The sequence below is a fragment of the Onychomys torridus genome, chromosome 20 (genome assembly GCF_903995425.1).
Source record: "Onychomys torridus chromosome 20, mOncTor1.1, whole genome shotgun sequence".
Lineage (NCBI taxonomy): Eukaryota > Metazoa > Chordata > Mammalia > Rodentia > Cricetidae > Onychomys > Onychomys torridus.
Genome location: NC_050462.1, coordinates 48,797,688 through 48,818,836, shown reverse-complemented (window position 1 = coordinate 48,818,836; position 21,149 = coordinate 48,797,688). Strand labels below are relative to the sequence as shown.

General features: G+C 39.5%; 1 protein-coding gene across 1 annotated transcript; it reads left to right on the top strand.

Annotated features, from left to right (window-relative positions):
• Nucleotides 1-2,416: 2,416 nt before the first annotated feature.
• On the top strand, nucleotides 2,417-20,548 carry LOC118571040 (zinc finger protein 431-like). The gene is made up of 4 exons (XM_036169923.1): nucleotides 2,417-2,497; nucleotides 16,775-16,901; nucleotides 17,097-17,157; nucleotides 18,727-20,548. Exons 1-4 carry the CDS (start codon nucleotides 2,495-2,497, stop codon nucleotides 20,261-20,263), a joined length of 1,728 nt encoding a protein of 575 aa, XP_036025816.1. The 5' UTR covers nucleotides 2,417-2,494; the 3' UTR covers nucleotides 20,264-20,548.
• Nucleotides 20,549-21,149: the final 601 nt, after the last annotated feature.

Here is a 21,149-nt window from a genome sequence, read left to right as displayed (position 1 = left end):
AAGGACCCTCCCATCTGACTGGCAGGTCCGCTGGAAGCTCTGATTGGCTAGTGAGACCCGAGTGACAGGACCAGGTGACAGAAGGGGCACAGCGCAGAGGTTCCCAGCCCTGGCTTCCAATCTAAGGACAGACCTATTCCAGATTGACTGGAGATTGGTGCCAAATTCAACAGCAAGTCTCTTTCTTGTTAATCAGTGGGTCCAGTTTTACACAAATTGAAAAGGAGGATAATCAGACAATGTTGCACAAGAGGCACACAGAGTAAGTCAAAAACATTACAAACAACATCTACAGTGGCGTGGAGACTGATCACCACAGCCCCTTGTGTGGAAAGTGTTGGGTTCTCAGAATCTGAAGCAACACCTTCCCAAAGGCCCTGGCCCCAGACCATTACCACCTCTCCCAGGTATATTCCTATATTAGAGATGGAGCTCTGTTTTTGCTCTGTACATCAGGATCTTAGAGAAACCGCCCAAAGCCTGGGCAGACTGTCAAACTCATAGAGTCCTAGTTTCAAATATCTTCTAGAAGTTATGCATCTTGCTTTTGACATGTATGTGTAAGATCCATTTGTAGTTAATTTGTGGGGGTTGTAAATGTGTGTCATGTACTGGGTAGCACTCCACTACTAAGCTGTGATCAAAAGGATTGACCAATGCTTAGGAGATAGTAATTCACAAACAGTAGAATTTAGCTAAGGGAGGGCTGCCTCTAAAATACCCCAGAGATAAGTAGTATGTTAACCAGGGCTGTTAGAGATTTGGGTGCTAGGATGCAAATGAGTCTTCACCTTTTATGTATAATGTTATTAGTCACATGTCTGTAGTTAAAAACAGTGAGTGGGTTGCTTATCCATGGAGGATAGAGAGACACTCTGTGTAAAGATCTCTCTATAGTATGCTGGAGCATCATAGTTTTAAGAAAGATTTCTTAGTTGTGTTGTACTGGATGCTGTAACATCAATTCCATGATGTTTTGTTTTGTTTTGCTGTTTCTTAGTATCAACTATATGCTTTTATCTTTCCATTCCTAAGGCCCCTAGAATCACTTAGCATCAGAGATCGCCACTCCCAAAACACTTTTGGCATCTCTGGTCTCTGGCTAGGATGAAACTGCTACGAGTCCCAGTGACACTTCTAGCTTTTAGTCAAGAAAGCAACAAGTTACTTTTCTGTTTTTTTTTTTTTTAAACCCTAAATTGTCTAGTTGATTTCTACCTCCAGTTCTTATCCCACCTCCCTCTGAAAAGGTAACCCTAACTGCCATGGTGGGATTGGAGCAATGACTGATCTGGTTTTTTTTCCAGTTGAATTTGGGGTATCAGGTGGCAATACTGGGATATCCTTCCAGAGGGCCTCCCATAAAGACCAAACTCTCAAATATAGACTGGAAAGGAATTCCTTTACTGATGTCTATGGACTAAAATATCCATAAGAAGTACATAAGACATTTTTAATGGGCTCACAATGGCCCCCAGTGGATGTTTCCTTTTAACTTCTACAGTTGTCTCCAAGTGATGAACCCACGACCAGCTTTCACATCCTTTTCATCAGCCAAAAGGCACCATGAAGCCCTTCCCATGTGGCTTCTGACAGGGAAAGAAGAGGTATTTGGCATCATTTAATTTGGGGTTAAAAAAATCATGAGCCTGTCTTCCTTGGCTGTGGGCAGGTGCTCAGGGAGCCAAGTTCTGACATCTCACATCTGGGCAAAATCCTTTTACCAAGAAGAAAATATCAGTGAGATTGGTTGTCTAAATAACATCTCATGTAGATTTAACATCTAATGTCTGTGGAATGTGATCCCTTTTTGTCTTTGGTTAAACTTTCCTCCTGAGTGCTACAGACCATGAAGGTGACCAAAATTAATCTTTCTTTCTGTGTTTTGAAGGCCAGTTGAGTTCTCAGGGGTCACTTGGGCTTGAAAGGAACCTCAGACTCTTCTAGTCTTTCTTTGACCAGTTTTCCATCAATGTGAGGATAAGACAAAGGCTTCGCTCTATCCACTGTGGCTTCCTTTGAAGCCTTGAAGAAATTTTTCCTATATTAATATTCCTTTTGTTGACTCAATAATGTTTCAAAGACAAGTGATCAATGGCCTTTGTTCCCAGGGACCTCATTGACCTTGTTAAAACTATGATTATCCTCCTTTTCAATCTGTGTACTCTTTTTTTTAAAACTGGACCCACTGATTAACAAGAAAGAGACTTGCTGTTGAATTTGGCACCAATCTCCAGTCAATCTGGAATAGGTCTGTCCTTAGATTGGAAGCCAGGGCTGGGAACCTCTGCGCTGTGCCCCTTCTGTCACCTGGTCCTGTCACTCGGGTCTCACTAGCCAATCAGAGCTTCCAGCGGACCTGCCAGTCAGATGGGAGGGTCCTTCCGGGAGCCAGGCTTACAGGCTAGCTCCTGTGAGGAAGTCGGAAGTTGCCGCTTGCGCTGCACCTTGGGCTGGATTGTGTGGAGAGCTGGGTCAGCTGGGTAGCCCCACCATGGTGAGCGAGTGGTTGCTCTCCACAGATGGGGAAGAATGGTGGGCCAAGACGAGCGAGGGGCGGCTGTCCCCAGGCGGGGAGGAGTGGCCGGCCAGGGAGAGTGGGGACGGGGAGGAGTGGCCGGCCATGGAGAGTGGGGGCCGCTGTCCCCAGGAGAGGTGGAGTGGCCGGCCAGGGTGAGCGGGAACGGCTGTCCCCAGGAGGGGTGGAGTGGCCAGCCAGGGAGAGTGGGGGCCGCTGTCCTTAGACTAGGTGTGAGCTAACAGTCCTTAGTGGCTATGGAACAAAGTCATACAGTGTCTTTTTAAGGACATTCTCTCTAGGAGAGAAGTGCCTGCTCAAAGTCAGTATAGCTAAGTGTTCTTCCAATTATTTTTATCATTTTAAAAAGTCAATTATTGGTATCATTTTTAAAATTTCATTTCCTTTAAATGCATTACTGCTATAATCTCTGTGTTTCCTTTTTTCATATTTCTTTTTGGTTTAAGAATTTCAATCTATTTTTTTGTTGTTGTTGTTGTTAAGTGCTATTTATTTATTTATATTGGTTTAGAGCAGTGGCCCTCAACCTGGAGGATCACAGCTCCCTTTTGGAGATCAAATGACCCTATCAGATAACTGGCCGTTGGAAAACACAAATATTTATATTGCAATTCATAACAGCAAAATTATAGTTATGAAGTAGCAGTGAAAATAATTTTATTGATGGGTTAAGGGGTCACCACATCATGAGGAACTAACTGTAACAACATTAGCAATGTTTAGAAACACTGGTTTTCATCAGTGCTTCATTAGCTCAGCCTTGCCTAACTTTATATAATTAAGAATTACTTTGAACACCTAATTCTGCCTCTCCTGCCCAGTGCTGGAAAGGCAGTACTGCTTCTTCTTCCAAGCTGGGTCTTGACTGGTCTGTGGGAAGGAAAAACGGACCAGAGAAAGAGTATCGTCCAAGTTCTCTAGATTTTAATGTGAACTTACAAATGAAGTGAGACCTGTGTAAGAATTGCATTCACTGAAGAACTGTAAATCATGTGAAGTCACAGCACGGTAAGGGAGGGGCAGGAACGCGGATGAATGTTTTCCTGCTTTGACAATAGTTGACATTAGCAAAGAGTATTTAGAGAATCAATTTTAGATGATCAGTAAATGTTCCGACTGGCCATTTCTATGTCCACAGACCAGACAATCAAAAAGCTGGATAAAGAACTGAACTTACCATTAAACCAAATTATTGTTGTTACACCAGTTCAACCTAAATAGAAAAACTGGATTAAAATGATGTGGCCCTGCCTATCATGACTGTGTTTTCCAAGTTTAAGATGATAACCTTGAGAGAAATGGCATGAGTAGTGCTTGGTGTGTTCTAATACAAATCCCTAGTCTCTGGAGCACATGAACATAAAGCCTGTTTCAACTTTTAAAAAAATTTTTTGGGAGGGGTGGGGGGGCACAGATTGTAATTACACTATTTCCACTATCTCTTTTCTGCCTCCAAACTCTTCCATAAACCCTTCTTTGTATTCTAACTCCTGATTTCTTTTTGTTTAACAACAGTTACTGTTTGAATGTAACCTGTGTTTGGTTGAAGGACCTCCCAGGTATGAAGCAAAGGGTTGGCTGCACTGGACATTCAGTATGTAATGGAATGTGCACACATAGGAGCCTGTGCCTTGGAAGAGGAGCAGGAAGTGTTCTGGGCAAATGGAGGGTTTTACTAAACTACAATTTTCCCAGACTAGACACCTCTCTGTCTGTAGGGTAGAAAAGCAGAGCTGGGAAGGTCTGTGCTGTCTGCTGAAGCTGAGCTGGGTGATCCTAGCTAATGTGGAACTCTGGGAAGGCTTTGCAATCAGGCATATCAGTGGGAGGTACCTTGCAGGTTCTTTCTACACTTCTCTGTTTCTTATATAGGGAGCTGTGAGGGAGATCACAAGCCATGTCATGGTGAGTGTTGGGGTGAGTGACCCCAAACTAGGAGGAGCACTTCTGCTGAGCTGTCAGAGCTGCTGGGACTGGGAGGGACCATGAGGCAGACTGTGGCTCTCTTGGTCCATTTGGTGAACTGGGCAGTGAAAGACTTTCCTCTGAGCCTCTCTGGATGTGGATCACCTGGGGAGGACAAGGCTTTGCCACCCTGGCTATGGGAGGTTGTAATGCTTGTAATACGTGTCCACTGTGCATACACAGGCATTTCTTTTGGTGTACAGCAGAAAGACAAATTGAAAAACTGAAGGTCTGGTTTCTAGAAGTAAGTTCTGACCATTGCATTCCACGTTCAAGTTTGTCTTATTAATGTTACAAATAGTTGAACAACTGGTAGAAAGATAGTGATTTGGATCATCCTTCAGCAATACATGATTAGAATGCTTTTCACTTTCTGCTATCACAAGCCATCATGGAGTGATTCAGTAAAGTTCAGTTCCAGGGGACAAAAGGAGTTTCTGATGTGCAGAGATTTTGGATGTGCCTGTGTTGGGCAGGTAGATGGGGCAGATTCCACATTTTGTGCCATACTCCATGTGTCAGGAAACAGATTTTAATTTATTCTTGGGTTATTCTGGGATTGGGTATCAGTGGGGCTGAGTTTACCAGAAACCACCAGGAGGCATGAGGGACTGCAGAGCCATAGCTGGAGATCACCTCCATTTCCACAGAGACCTCCAGAGCATGAGTCCTCTCTCTTTGGGAGAAATATCATTAGCTGGAGGGTCAGAAACATAAAGTTTAAGGGTCACTTTGAGTTAATTTTGTGAAAGTTGTGAACCTGCATTTATTTAATTTCTGTACACAGAGAATCAATCATAGGTAGTTGGATAACATTGGTCAAGCCCATACTTTTCCTATGTAAGGTTCCTTTGGCCTATTGATTAAAAATTGATTATTTTTCTCTGCCATTGTTCTTGGCTTTTCTCTCCATTCCCATCATTCTTTCACAACTATTGTACACAATTCTTGATTGTTGTAGATTTGTGGTAAGTATAGAAGTCATACTGTGTCAATCTGTATACTATTTTTTTAATTATTTTATTGAGCATTCTGAGTATTTTCACTATGAAAGTAGCTATAAATTGTTGGTCATTGACGTAGAATTCTCTTTATGTCAATTTATGATGCATATTTACCATACTCAACATCTTAATACTGATACATCATGTTCCTAAGGATCTTTTCTTTCCATCTTTATTTATTTTGGCTTTGTTATTGTTGTTAATCTGTGGATAATTTTTAGTTTACTGGATAAATTGTACTATGGGTCATAGCATGTGGCTCTGTTCATATTCTTCTTGGTGATAGTCTGAGTTTACATACCTACTACTCCAGATCCACAACATCTGATGCCCTCTTCTTTTGTATGCCACCTGTATACATATGTAAGACATTTTCTCTCACATACAAACACCACCCCCCCCCAACACACACACAAAACAGCAATAAACTTGTTTTTAAAAGTGTTTGTGACTTAATAATACAACTAGAGTAAAACAAATTGCTTTAGGTGTACATTGTTTCTTCAGATATTTTTTATCTTGCATTTTGTTTTAAAAAGTTTTCCTTTCCTCACTCTGATGCAGACTTACATCCAATCATCAATAATAAGAAACAAAATGGTGTCTAAGTGATTCTAACAGATATTCTTTTCTTTATCATAGGAGAATGTGATCCTTTTTATCTACAAAGTTAAAATGTCATTTTGGGGAAAATGAACTTTCACCAATTCCTGTATTCAGAAATTTTATTATGTTATGAGTTCCTTGAGTTTTTGTTGGTTTGGGAACTTTCTGTGGTGAGACAGTTTTAGTTTTCTCTTCTTGATCTTAGAGGCTTGCCTCTTCCCATTTCCTGGCATGTCTGTTTTACTATCTTTATGTTTGGGATTTTGCTGCTTAAGTAACTGATATGGTTAATACATTGACTTTGGATTTTTAAGACCTCCATAGTATTTTCTCTTTTTCCTAATTATCCTCAGCTGTCAACATGACATAGCCTAGAGTCATTTGAGAGAAATCAACTGAGGGTGGGCCTAGATCAGAATGTCTGGTTGTCATGTCTGAGAGAGTTGTGTTGATTGATGATTGATGTGGGAAGGCTTTTCCATTGAGTTGGCAATATCTCTTAGAAAGTGGTCCTGGACTGGACAAGAGAGGTATCTGAGCATGAGACAGTGACAAAGCAAGAGATAAAGCCAAGAAACAATGTTTCCCCATATTTTGCCTTCTGTTATTAGCTTGAGTTTCTATCCTAAGCTCCCACAACGATAAACTGTGACCTGGAGGTATCAAGCAAATAAACCTGTTCATTACCTGAGTTGCTTTTGGTTTGAGAATTTATCACAACAACAGAGAAGAAATTTAGAACAACAACAAAAAAATGGTACCTCAAAAGTGATTTTGTTGCTGCAAAGGGCCTGGAATGTTGATGTTTGGAGAAATGTTGAAGATACCAGAACTTTAGATGGCAAAAACCATAGAAAACTGGACACAAAGCTTAATCAGCTGTTCTTGTAGGACCTGGAAGGTGAGAATGTTGAGTGTAATGGAAGGCAGTAGAGGTCAAGATCATAGGATTTTGGTGGTAAATAGGCTTTGCAGGGAACCATGGAGTTTAACCTGGCCTACCTGCCTTGAGAGATAGGTCATAGATTTTCAGGTTTGAGTCCATTGCTCCTGGGGCACAATGTGCCTTCCAGTCTCTGAGAGATTGATGCACTCCCTCAGGCAGTGAAGCATTCAGGCTACTTTGTATTTCTCAATATGATCCCTTAGATGTCAAGGAAGCATTGAAGCTTCATAGGACAATTGGTCTTAGCTTCTGTGTGCTGGGGTTATATGCTGTGTACTCCTTTGAATAGTTAAAAGTTAGTGTCAGATCTGAGGAGCTAGGTTTACTGCTTTATTTGGAGTTAGAAAGGAAAGAGTTTCAGTCAGTGAGAGCTATATAACAGAGGCAGTGGAGACTGAGGACATTTGTTCGCATCCATTGTGCCATTCATACATTGTGGGGAGTTGATGTGGGTGATTTAATAATAAAAATACAAGAAGTGTGGAGTAATGCTAACCAAACTTGGTTGCTGGTCAGGATTACTCAACTACATCTGAGTTATTCTGATCATAGCAGTTAGGATGTAGAGCCTAGAAAATGGGTATTTATAATCTGCACCTCTAGAGAGTTTCACAGAAGGAGGAACTCTCACCTTGGCATCATGTGGAATCTTCACACTGGAGGTATTATTTGCTAGTACATGTATTCTGTATATTTTAAAGTTTAAGGACTTCTCTGTCACCTTCCTCTTTTGTGGATGGTATTATAATTCGTATGCATCTTAAATTCTCAACTTTGTCTTGTGGCAAAGGCATCTAGCTAATATTTAGCACTGCAGAAATTTCAAACTGGTATTAACAGCTGCATAGACCAGTGAATATACTGGATTTGGGTAATTGTAGTTGCTTTTGCTTTAGATAAAATTATTTTAAGCACTAAAATCTCCCTACTCATGAAGATGATCTGAGATGGTCCAATGGTAACCTGAGTTAGTTCTTGTATGTTTGAAATGCAGTCACACAAAACAGTATATTTGCACTGACATTAGGTGCCAGCAATTATTTTATAAAGTTTACTTACATGTATTTTTGAGATCTTCAGATGACTCATCAGGTCAAAGTGTATATAACTTTGACTTATTAATAAAATATAATATAATATCAATAAAAGTGCAATAAACTTGTTCCTGGGAACCCATGGTAGAGAGAACCAAATCCTGAAAGTTGTCCATTGGCTACTACATATGAGGTATGTACCTCTACTCATACATCAAACAGACACACAGATCACACACACACACACACACACACACACACACACACACACACACGCACACACGCAAGCATGCACGTGCACACACCTCTCACACACACATTCACAAATACATATTCAACATGCACTTAAACATACTACACACAAATACACACACACACACTACTCAAAAACACATACATACACACAAATACATGCACAAACATACACACAAATACATAAACTTCACATATCATATATACCCAAACACACATACACACACCATACACACAAATACACAGACACCAACAAAGAAATTTTCAAAAACAGTATTAGTATTTAAAGAACAGGTGGGAATGGTCTTTAACATCCACAGGAGACATGGACAGGGGAGAGGAAGCTGTAGCTAGTGTTTTGTTACAGTACTAGAGGCAACCCTGAATATTGGCTCTTGGTAACCAGAGGGGAACATCCATGAGCAGCTTACCTGATCCCATGCCCAACATCTTAATAGTGATTCATCAGAATCCCAGGGAGTATTTATTTATTTACTTATTTGGGGTTTTGGTTGTTGTTAATCTATGAAAAACTTATGGTTTATTGGGTAAAAAGTACTATGTGGGCTGGGTAAGTCACTCATCAAGTATTCTTCTTTGGGTTGACCTGAGTTCATATACCAACAGTCAAGTGGGGAGGTTCATAGCCACCTGCTATTCCAGATCCTGGGAAACTGAGACCCTCTTCTGTGGTGTGACCACTGTACACACATGGAAAACATTGTCTCTCTCTCTCTCTGTCACACACCAACATTCATTAAAAATGAGGATAGACTTGTTTTCAAAACTACTTATTACCTAAAAAGCGATTAGAGCTAAACAAGTTTCTTTAGGTATATAATACAAATCATACAATGTTTATTTTAAAATCTGTTATCTTGCATTTGGTTTGGAAACATTTTCATTTCCTCACTCTGTTGCAGACTTACATCCTATCTTCAATCATAGGAAACAAAATGGTTTCTAAGTAATCCTAACAGACATGCTTTTCTTTATGGAAAGAGAATGAGATACTTTCAGTAGTCAAAAGTATTTTCTACAGTGTAGAAACATCTGAAAGTTTCAAGCAAATCTATCTAATTTTGTTTGAACAGCCCTCCTTACCCTACCCATTTTCTGTTATTGGCAAAGGAGAGCACACAGAGGGAGTGATGGTCAGTGATTTTTTTTTTTAAATTTTGATTTTGGTGAGAATCTTGTAGTTCTTGTCTAAGGGACCATGTTAAATTTGTAGATCTATCTTTGTGTCTCCTTTTATCAGTGGTGCCATCTATTCTGTGTGACTTTATTAGTTATAATCTATTATTGATGTTTCTCTAAAAATGATGGACCTTTACTTATTTTTGTATTCTGAAAAATTACTATATTATATCATGAGTTTCCTGAGCTTTTGTTGATTTGGGGACTTCTTTGGAGAAACAGTTTTAGTTTTCTCATCTTGATCTTAGAGGCTTGCCTCTCCTCATTTCTTGGCATGTCTCTGTTTTCCAGTTGTTACCATCATCAGTATTTGCACTCTATCTAAGTTATTGATGTAATTATACATTTTTAAAAAAACTTTCTATATGTTACTGTCTCTATGTCCTAGTTAGTTCCAGGTGTCAACATGTCAGAGCCTATAGTCATCTGATGGAACGTCATTTGAGGATGTGCCCCCATCAGAATGGCTGATTGCTATGTCTTTGAGAGAGTATTTTATTGATGATTGATATGTGAAGGCCCTTCCACTGAGGGTGACAATATCCCTAAGAAAGTAGACCAGGCTGTTATACAGAATATGATACAATGATCCAAGTAATAGAGAAAGCCAGGAAATAAAGTTTCCCATGCTTTTTGCCTTCAGTTGTATATTGCAGTCTTAGGCAACCAGCCCTATGCTGGAGGCAGGGCTCAAAGAGAAGCCACTGTATTGCAAAAGTTAGACTTTTTTCCATCTGTGGATTTAGGAGACATACACACTCACACTTATTTTCTTGGTGGTTACTTTTATTTATTCTCTCATGTTGGCTCCAAATCTCTTTGTTCTTCATAGCCATATATCCCCAACAGAATATTTCATGTTGAATATAGGAGTTACATTTTAAGGTCACATTCCATTTAAGTAAATGGTGAAAGACAGAGTCCTCCCAACAACACACATGCAATAAATCTCAGCTTCCTAATTGGTGAGCTATAACCTTGCAGCTGTAGCTGCAAAGAAAGAACCAGTCATTTTCTTATCTACCTAAAGAGATAATCTTATAAAGGTTTTTAAGAGTTACTAAACTCCTTAGGAGTCTAAGAGAAACAAGGAAATCTTATACTGCATCTTATATTTCTGAGTGTAATTAACATTTTAAACTAACATTTTGTGATTAATGGAAATGCTGGGCTTTCTCAGACTTAGAGTGTTTACAGAGAGAGCTGTGTCATAAATGCTTTGGTTGGAATTCAGGTTTATCTTAATTCTTTTAATATGAGCTCACTACAACATTCTCTAAGGCTTAGTGACACTAAAAGCATTTTAAATCTTAAAATATATTTTTCTGTCTTGTGTGTAACTTTAGACCCTAAAAAAGGAAACTTGCAACTCTTTCAGGGCTGTGAAGTCAGAGAGGCTGGAACAGCAATTAGATTGCTTTACACCTTTAACCTTGGATCAACAAATTAAACATCTGACTATTAAGTCCCTGTGAACTAGCCTGCTTTTCCTGGCAGTGGTTTTCCTTTAAAAACCATCAGTAAGGTACCTGGTCTAGTCTAAACATACTTTGAAGCTTTATGTCAGTTCATAGTATACAGTTCTCCTGGCAGCTGGGGAAAAATAAGTATTTCCCTATGTCAATCCAAACTGTGATTAAAAAGCAGGTCCTAAGGATCTCACGGTCTTCATGGAACAATAGGCCTAGTTATGAAACATATCCTAGTATTCTTTCTATTCATCAATTATATAGCTTAAGGAGAAATCTTCCTGACAATAAACAGATATAGATGCCCAATATGGAATGTATTTATGAGATAAACACAGTATAATATACACAGTGGGGTGTTTCCCACACCATATACATCATATCAGACAGCAAAGGTACAGCACAAACAAAAGATATTTTGGAGTCTGTAATTTTGTGCCTTTGCCTAAAATGACACTGATCCATTAGAGACTTTTCATTTGGTGGACTGACATCTGCTGCATCTCTGATATGGTCACCAGCAGTTGCTAGTTTGAGTTTCTATCATAAGCTCTCATGATGATGGATTGTGATCTGACTGAATCAGCCAAATAAACCTACTCAGTACCTGGGATGCTTTATTTAGAGAATTTAATCATAGCACCAGAGAACCAAGTTAGAACAAAATGGCACACAAAAAGTGATTCTGTTGCTGGGAAGAACCTGGGAATGTTATCTTTTGGAGGAATATGGAAGATATTACGATGTTGAATGGCAAAGGTGATAGAAAGCTCTACCCAGAGCTTAATAAACTGCTCTTGTAGGACTTGAGTGTTGAGAGTAATGAAGACAGTAGAGGTCCATGTTATAGAATATCAGTGGGAAATAGACTCCATGATGAATTCCTATTATGTCCATGCCCTGAGAAATTGAATACTGAGGAATTAAAAAATAATGGACTGATTTGTTAGCTGGAATATTGAATCTCTTAGATGGCTATTACTGATGACTCGTTCAGGGCTACAATGAAAAAAGCAACAAGTGGGGCAGAAATAAATAAAAATTTGTAGGTTGTAGGGAAAAACATGCCTATGTAGTTTCAGATGGCAGCCAAGTGGTGAACATAAGCAGGAATTTTCAGGGAGTTTACCACCATTAAAGAGATGGCCCTTGCTCTATATTGGGAACCAATCAAGATGCCTTAAGGTTAAGAATCCATCCTTCTACATCTTCAATTAATGGAAGGGTTAGGCAAAGTGATTCCTAGTCCCAGGAAGCAACCTCATACAAAATCTACTGCAACTCTCATCCAAGCATGACAGGGCCCATCACAACTTAGAAGCCAAATTTGGGGGAATCTTTGATGTTGTACTGGTTGTGGAAACAAGAAAAATGCAAAATTTCAGATCATGGATTCTTAGTCTGTGGTTTCAGTTCAGCACTGTTGTAGGCATCTGTGTTTGGCAGAGTCAGAGCCCCAGTGAGAAGACTGTGATAGTTTATTGCATGATGCTGTGAATATGAAGCCTGGGTTGTATTTTGAGATCATAAGATTTTGAAATAGTTAAGCTCTGAGATACCTGCTACAGAGAGCTGCATATAGGGAATGGAAGGAACCGAAGAGGGATGTGTGAGAAGTTGCAGAGATAGGGCCATCTAAGCTCTGTGAGACTGAAACCTCATGTGTCTGAGAGAGAACTACATGGTTTGTTGTTTGCCCTCCTGGGTTTCAATCTTGTCTTAGTACAATCTTTCCTCACTATGTCCCCATTCCTCTCTTTTGAAATGTAAATTTGTATTGTGTGCCATTGTATGTTGGAAACATATAACTTGTTTTCTGATTTTACAAGATGTCATAGTCAAGCAATTGTCTCAAATGTCAGAAGAGATTTGGGACATTTGAACAGTGTAGGGGTTGTTACAGACTATGAGGATCATTGAAGTTAGGCTTAACGTATTTTCATCATGGGAAGACCATAAGCCTATAGTGACCTGGGGCAGAAGGTAGTCAGCTGTGTGAAAAACCTCCCAGATAGATGATATATTTGAACATGTGTCTCTCCTTGGTGGCTCTCTTTGGGGGTATTTGTGCTTTAATTAGGAGGAGCCTTTCTGGATGAAATTCCTCATTGGGGATGGGAGATGAGTATCTAATATCCTCAATCCATTTCTTGTTCTTTGTGTCTACTGTGTTGTCATTGAAGCTGATCAGCCAGCTTCCTTCTTGTGCTGTCATGACTTCACCACCATTATAGACTCTGTCCCTAAATCACATAAGATACAGTTGAAGCAATTGCTGTTCAATGCTAAACCATTTTGCTAGCCTGTTGTTTTTTGTTTGTTTGTTTGTTTGTTTTTTAAATTTTACTGTTTTTGTTTTTGAAGACAGGGTTTGTCTATGTAGCCTGGACTGTCTTTCAAGTGGCTCTGTTGACTAGAATGGCCTCATACTTAGAGATCCACCTGACTTTGCTGGGATTAAAGGTGGGCCAAAATTACTGGGGTTTGTTTTGTTTCTGTATTATTGGGTGATGAACCTGGAATGCAGGCTTTTATACATGTCAAGTATGTGCTGCTGTGCTGAGCTTCACCAACATCTTTAATTTTGAAATTTGGTAGAGGGTATCATTCTTTTTCCCAGGATGGCATGTATTCATGAAACTAATACTGCCCGAGCCTTCTGAGTTATTTGATTGCAGGTGTGTGGCATTCTTCCTGCTTGTTGTGTTTGCTTTGAATTTTTTAAATGAATGTGAGTCTTTTGTCTGTATGCATGAATATGCACCAAACAGGTGCCTGGTTGTCACAGAAGTCCAAAGACAATTTTTTTTATTAAGAAAAAATTTCCATTTATTTTACATACCAATCAAAGATCTCTCGCTTCTCTCCTCCCACCTCCCAGATTCTCCCTCCCTACTCACTCCCTCACAAGAAGGCAAGGACTCCCAGGAGAGGCACATTCAGTAGAGGAAGTTCAAGCCCTTCCACCTGCATCAAGGCTGCACTAGGTCTCCCATTATAGGTAGTGGGTTCCAAATGGCCCACTCATGCACCTGGGATGGATTAGGGCCCCCCCCAAGCAGATCAAGCTACACAACTGTCTCACCATACAGAGGGCCTAGCCCAGTCCCATGCAGGCTCCACAGTCATTGATCCAACTTTCATGAGTTCCCACTAGTTTGGTTTGGTCATCTCTGCAGGTTTCCCCATCATGATCCTGATGCACTTGCTCATATAATCCCTCTTCTCTGTCTTTGATTTGAACCTGGAGCTCTGCCTGGTGTTTGGCTGTGGATCTCTGCATCTGCTTCCATCAGTCACTGGAGAAAAGTTCTGTGACTTTCGTTAGGGTATTCACCAATCTGATCACTGGGGTAAGCCAGGTACCCTCTCCACTATTTCTAGTTGTCCAAGCTAGGATCATCCATGGGGAATCTTGAGAACTTCTCTAGCACCTGGTTTCTCTCTATCCCTATGATGTCTCCCTCTATCATGGTATCTCTTTCATTACTTTCCCACTCCATCCCTGTTACAGCTCAATCATCCTGTTCCCTTATGTTCTCATCCCCCATCCCCTAGCCTCCATTGCCCCACCTCACCCCTAGTTTACTCATGGAGATTTTATCTATTTCCCCTTCCCAGAGTTATCCATGCATCCAATCTCTTTGAGTCTTCCTTGTTAGCTGGCTTCTCTGTAGTTGTGGGTTGTAGTCTAGTTATTGCTGTGGATATCGCTCTGTACAAATAAAATGCTGATTGGCCAGTGGCCAGGCAGGAAGTATAGGTGGGACAAGAGAGAAGAGAATTCTGGGAAGTAGAAGGCTGGGGAGAGAGACCGCCAGCCGCCGCCATGAGAAGCAACATGTAAAGACACTGGTAAGCCACAAGCCATGTGGCAAAGTATAGATAAGCAGAAATGGGTTAATTTAAGATAGAAGAAGTAGATAACAAGAAGCCTGCCACAGCCATACAGTTTGTAAGCAATATAAGTTTCTGTGTGTTTACTTGGTTGGGTCTGAGCGACTGTGGGACTGGTGGGTGAGAGAGATTTGTCCTGACTGGGCCAGGCAGGGGAACTCTAACTACAAGTTATCCTTTGCTTTACATCTAGTATCTACTTATGAGTGAGTACATACCATGTTTGTCCTTCTGCATCTGATTTACCTCACTCAGTGTGATACTTTCTAGTTGCATCCATTTACCTGCAAATTTTATGATGTCATTGTTTTTCTCTGCTGAGTAATACTCCATTATGTATATGTACCACATTTTCTTAATGCATTCTTTGGTTGAGGGACATTTAGCTTGTTTCCAGGTTCTGACTATTATGAATAATGCTGCTGTGAACATAGTTGAGCATGTGTCCTCGTGGTATGATTGAGCATTCCTTGGGTATATGCCCAAGAGTGGTATAGCAGGGTCTTGAGGAAGATTGATTTCCAATTTTCTAAGAAACTGCTATACTAATTTCACAAGTGGCTGTATGAGTTTGCACTCCCAACAACAGTGGAGAAGTGTTGCCCTTGCTCCACATTCTCTCCAACATAAGCTGTCTTCAGTGTTTTTGATCTTAGCCATTCTGACAAGTGTAAGATGGTATCTCAGAGTCGTTTTGATTTGCATTTTCCTGGTGACTAAGGATGTTGAGCAGTTCCTTAAATGTCTTCCAGCCATTTGAGATTCTTCTGTTGAGAATTCTCTGTTTAGCTCTGTAGACCATTTTTTAATTGGATTGTTCATTATTTTGATGTCTAGTTTCTTGAGCAAAGACAATTCTTGATAGAAATTTAGAGGAGAGAGAAACAGATAGAAAACATGGGATAGCCTCAGGAGGGCCTGGATCCTAATCTATTGGACCTCAACTGTCTCTGCCAAAGGGCTTTTAAAGGAATGCCAAAGGGTGTAGACAATTCTGGAACATGAATACAGAACTGGAGTGGATGCTCTTTGTAGGAAGTTCATTAAAACCTTTTGAGTTCTTTCTATCTTTTTTGTTTATTTGTAGGATCTTTGCAGGGAATACAGTTTCTTAATATATACTTCTGGCTGTGTTGGAACTGATTCCATAAATGAGGCTAGCATTCAACTCAGAGGCAGACTCACCTGCCTCTGCCTCCAGAGTACTGGTATTAAAGGCATGAGCCAGTACACCTGGCTTGCCCATCTCTTTTTGTTTGTTTGGTTTTTGTACAATTGCTTTGATGTGTACTCAGTACTATTGATCTGTTTGCTTATCTCTCTATTTGTATTAATAGGCATTTCTCTAACAAAGTGATATCCCATTTACAAGTGCAGAAATGACAGAGGTAACCCTCCCATTCAATTTCCTTATAACATGACTTGGTGATTATATTAGAACTTCTGTGTCATGGAATAAGTGTAAGAAACAGAAGAACTATGTCTATATTTCAAAGCAGTATGCATTTACAATGTTGTCAGTATCATTTTCTTTTGTATATATGTGTTGTAGCCCACCTAGGTTTCCTAGTGGCTTTACCCAGCAGGACTGCATAAGAGGATGATTGGACCACAGGCCTGAGTGCCAGGTGTCTGAGATGGTCTGCACTTGGCAGTGCTGAGGGAGAGGTCTTTTGCTCCACCCCTTGGCATTCCTTTAAAAGCCCTTTGGCAGAGACAGTTGGAGTCCAATAGATTAGGATCCAGGCCCTCCTGAGGGTCTCCTGTGTTTTCTGTTTCTCTCCCTTCTAAATTTCAATCAAGAGTACCCTGAGGAAAAATGGAGGTGGGATGTTCCCCCATATATGTATGCTATATTTTAGAATGCAGTGACCTATGATGATGTGCATGTTGACTTCACTTGGGAAGAGTGGGCTTTGCTGGATCCTTCCCAGAAGCGTCTCTACAAAGATGTGATGTTGGAGACCTACAGAAACCTCACTGCTATAGGTAAGACTGAAATTTCCTTCACATTTTAAAATAAAGGGATGATGTTTCTTGGTTATTGATACTCTTCTGTAATTATGATTGAAAGTGAGGAAGGATGATATGAATAAAACAGTCATGGTTCTAAGGTTTACTGGAGATACTAACTTAAATTTTGCACAATTTATAATAATATACATTTTCTGGTATATATTTTAGGTTACAAATGGAAAGATCATCATATTGGTGAACACAGTGAAAGTTCTAGAAGACATGGAAGGTAATTTTCATATGCAAGCTAATACAAATGTGCTTCAGAAGAAATTTTAAGGTGTCTGGAGGTTTAAAGAAAGCAACATTGTAAATAAGCACAGCTTAAAGTGCATTGATAATTATTAAATTCTCACAAAATAACATACCTCAATGTCAAGTAAGTAAATTGTGTTTGCAATGCATTATTTTAAGAAAGGGGACAAGGAAACAATGCCATAACAGATATCACCATTTGAACCATAGCCTCATGAGAGCTATGCTGTAGAATTTTCAATCCATTTACTTTCATACCACTCATATTACAAAAGGTATGCACATTCAATAGGTGATAAGTATATGTTCAAAACCTTCTAATAAGCAAATAGTCTATAGTAAAGATTGTGTTACTCAAATACTTGTAACTTTGCTAAGTTTAATCAGAGGAGGGGTAGTTAGAGTCAAGAGCCCAGTGGTGTTATTCCATGACACAGAAGTTCTAATATAATCACCAAGTCATGTTATAAGGAAATTGAATGGGAGGGTTACCTCTGTCACTTCTGCACTTGTAAATGGGATATCACTTTGTTAGAGAAATGCCTATTAATACAAATAGAGAGATAAGCAAACAGATCAATAGTACTGAGTACACATCAAGGCAATTGTACAAAAAACAAACAAACAAAAAGAGATGGGCAAGCCAGGTGTACTGGCTCATGCCTTTAATACCAGTACTCTGAAGGCAGAGGCAGGTGAGTCTGCTTCTGAGTGCAATGCTAGCCTCATTTATGGAATCAGTTCCAACACAGCCAGAAGTATATATTAAGAAACTGTATTCCCTGCAAAGATCCTACAAATAAACAAAAAAGATAGAAAGAACTCAAAAGGTTTTAATGAACTTCCTACAAAGAGCTATGCATCCACTCCAGTTCTGTATTCATGTTCCATTGTGGAGAAACCCTATGTATATATCATATGTCTTTGAGGAACAGAATGTCAAACTGTGTGGATGTAATGTGAACACTTTTTATTTGTTATTTTCCTGTATCCAAGCCATATTCACATAGGGATGTCAAAAGAAACAACAAACCCCTCTCCCTCACAGAACAATTAGAAGATATGTAGTAGATCCACTTTGAATAGACTTGTTGAATGTGATTCAAGTTTACAAGTAATTGCTTTTCCCGTCTCACACTGCAGAAAAGCCCTATGAGTACTAGAAATATGTAAATACTTCTGTTTGTCCTGGCTCACTTTGCAAATGTAGTATGACTCATACTATAGGAAAATTTATGAATGTAATATGTGTGGAAAAGCTTTGAGTTTTTCCAGTTCTATTCAAATATGTAAAATTCTCATATAAAAGAAGTTGATATAAATGTGAGTGATATAATAAAAGTTCTTACCATCACAGGTATATTCAAAGATGCAAAATAACCCTTAATGAAGGGGAACAACAAGAGTGTAAACAAAGTGATAAAACCTTAAGATCTGATTCCTCTTTACAATTAGACAAAATTTGTAAAATTAATTCATATAGATATGTTTAACAGTGTAACATATGTGATAAAGCTTTTACATGTGCCAATTACCATTGCAGGCATGAAAGACGTCATACTGGAGAGAATCCTTCTGAATATGCTCAAAGTGTTAATTCCTATGCATATTATAATCATCTTGAAAGACATGAAAGAATCCATACTGAAGAGAAACCCTATGGATGTAATCAATGTGGTAAAGCCTTTTCACAACACTGGTATCTCCAAATACATAAAAGAGCACATACTGGAGAGAAACCCTATGAATGTAGTCAATGTGGGAAAGCCTTTGCATGTAATAGTAGTCTCCAAAAACATAAAAGAACACATAGTGGAGAGAAACCCTATGAATGCAATCAATGTGGTAAAGCCTTTGTATGTCACAATTATCTCCAAATCCATAAAAGAAAACATACTGGAGAGAAACCCTATGAATGTAATCAATGTGGTAAAGCCTTTACACGTCACTCTATTCTCCAAATACATAAAAGAACACATACTGGAGAGAAACCCTATGAATGTAATCAATGTGGTAAAGCCTTTACACATCACTCTAGTCTCCGAATACATAAAAGGACACATACTGGAGAGAAACCATATGAATGTAATCAATGTGGTAAATTCTTTATACTTCACTCTGTTCTCCAAATCCATAAAAGAACACATACTGGAGAGAAACCCTATGAATGTAACCAATGTGGGAAAGCCTTTGCATATCACAATTATCTACAAATCCATAAAAGAACACATACTGGCGAGAAACCCTATGAATGTAACCAATGTGGGAAAGCCTTTCCAGGTCCCAGTCATCTTCAAATGCATGAAAAAACACATACTGGCGAGAAACCCTATGGATGTAATCAATGTGGGAAAGCCTTTGCATCAAACAGTAGTCTCCAAATCCATAAAAGAACACATACTGGTGAGAAACCCTATGAATGCAATCAATGTGGTAAAGCCTTTGCACGTCATAGTTACCTCCAAATCCATAAAAGAACACATACTGGTGAAAAACCCTATGAGTGTAATCAATGTGGTAAAGCCTTTGCATGTACTGTTACTCTCCGAAAACATAAAAGAACACATACTGGAGAGAAACCCTATGAATGTAATCAGTGTGGTAAAGCCTTTGCACAGCATAGTCATCTTCAAAGACATAAAAGCACACATACTGGAGAGAAACCCTATGAATGTAATCAGTGTGGTATAGCCTTTTCACAACCCGCATATCTGCAAATACATAAAAGAACACATACTGGCGAGAAACCCTATGAATGTAATCAATGTGGAAAAGCCTTTGCATGTCACAGGAGTCTCCAAATCCATCAAAGAACACATACTGGTGAGAAACCATATAAATGTAATCAATGTGGTAAAGCCTTTGCATATCACAATTATCTACAAATCCATAAAAGAACACATACTGGAGAGAAACCTTATGAATGTAATCAGTGTGGTAAAGCCTTTGCACAGCAAGGTCATCTTCAGAGGCATACTAGAACACACAATGGTGGGACCTCTTCCCCTTTCCCTGGTTTTGGGACACCCCTATCCCATCTGCCAGGACTGTGGGCCTGGGAATTTCAAATGTACACCTAAGAGAAAAGTGTACACTCCCTAAAATTCCTTAACACCATTTTCTGCCCATTACTGTAGTTTTTTTCTAGCAGATTTCTGATCAGTTAAAGGCTGCCTGCCTGTTCGTAGTCCCAGAGGGTCCTATAAAGCCTGGACAACAAATGAAGCAATCTGCTCTGTCCGGACTTGGTCAATATTTCAGTCTTCAGTGTTCCCAAGAATAGCCCAGTGTCAGCAGGAAGTATCATGGATGATTTCAACATCCCTTGTCACTCATCTGTTGTCAACAAAAAGGCTGGGATGTTAAGTTCCAAATCCCAGACATATGTAACTGAGGTGCCTATTCATCACATCAAAGCTGGTCCTGGCTACCAGGTTATCCCAACTTTCCTCAGTCCCTACCTGCTACAGGGTATGGCTGAACATAACCTACCCTCTACATTGAACTCTCTACTCCAGAGGTTAGATTGCCCTTAAAAATGTTCTATTACTTATTGTATAAATTCTGCCCATGATCCTGATATGTATATTTTAATGTCTCCATATGTACTTTTGCCAGTTAATCTGGTATGAAGATCTTGCTATGTCTGCATTGAAACAGATTGCTACTGCCCTCTCAAAGTCAGAATGGTTTATTAATTGCTTTGATTACAATTTTGAGATTTATGTGGGCTTCAGCTACAGCCTTGGTTTAGCAGGTGCATAACTGCTAATCAGGTAAACTCTTTATTTAGAAATGTCTCATTGGCATTGGTTACTCAGGAGAAGATTGACCAAGGATTAATAGGTAGAGCTGATGCTTTAGAAGAAACCATCTTTTACATTGGGACTCAGATCCAAAATATTAAGACATGTTTAACATTATGTCATGCTAACTATAAATGGATTTGTGTTACTCCTCTGCCTT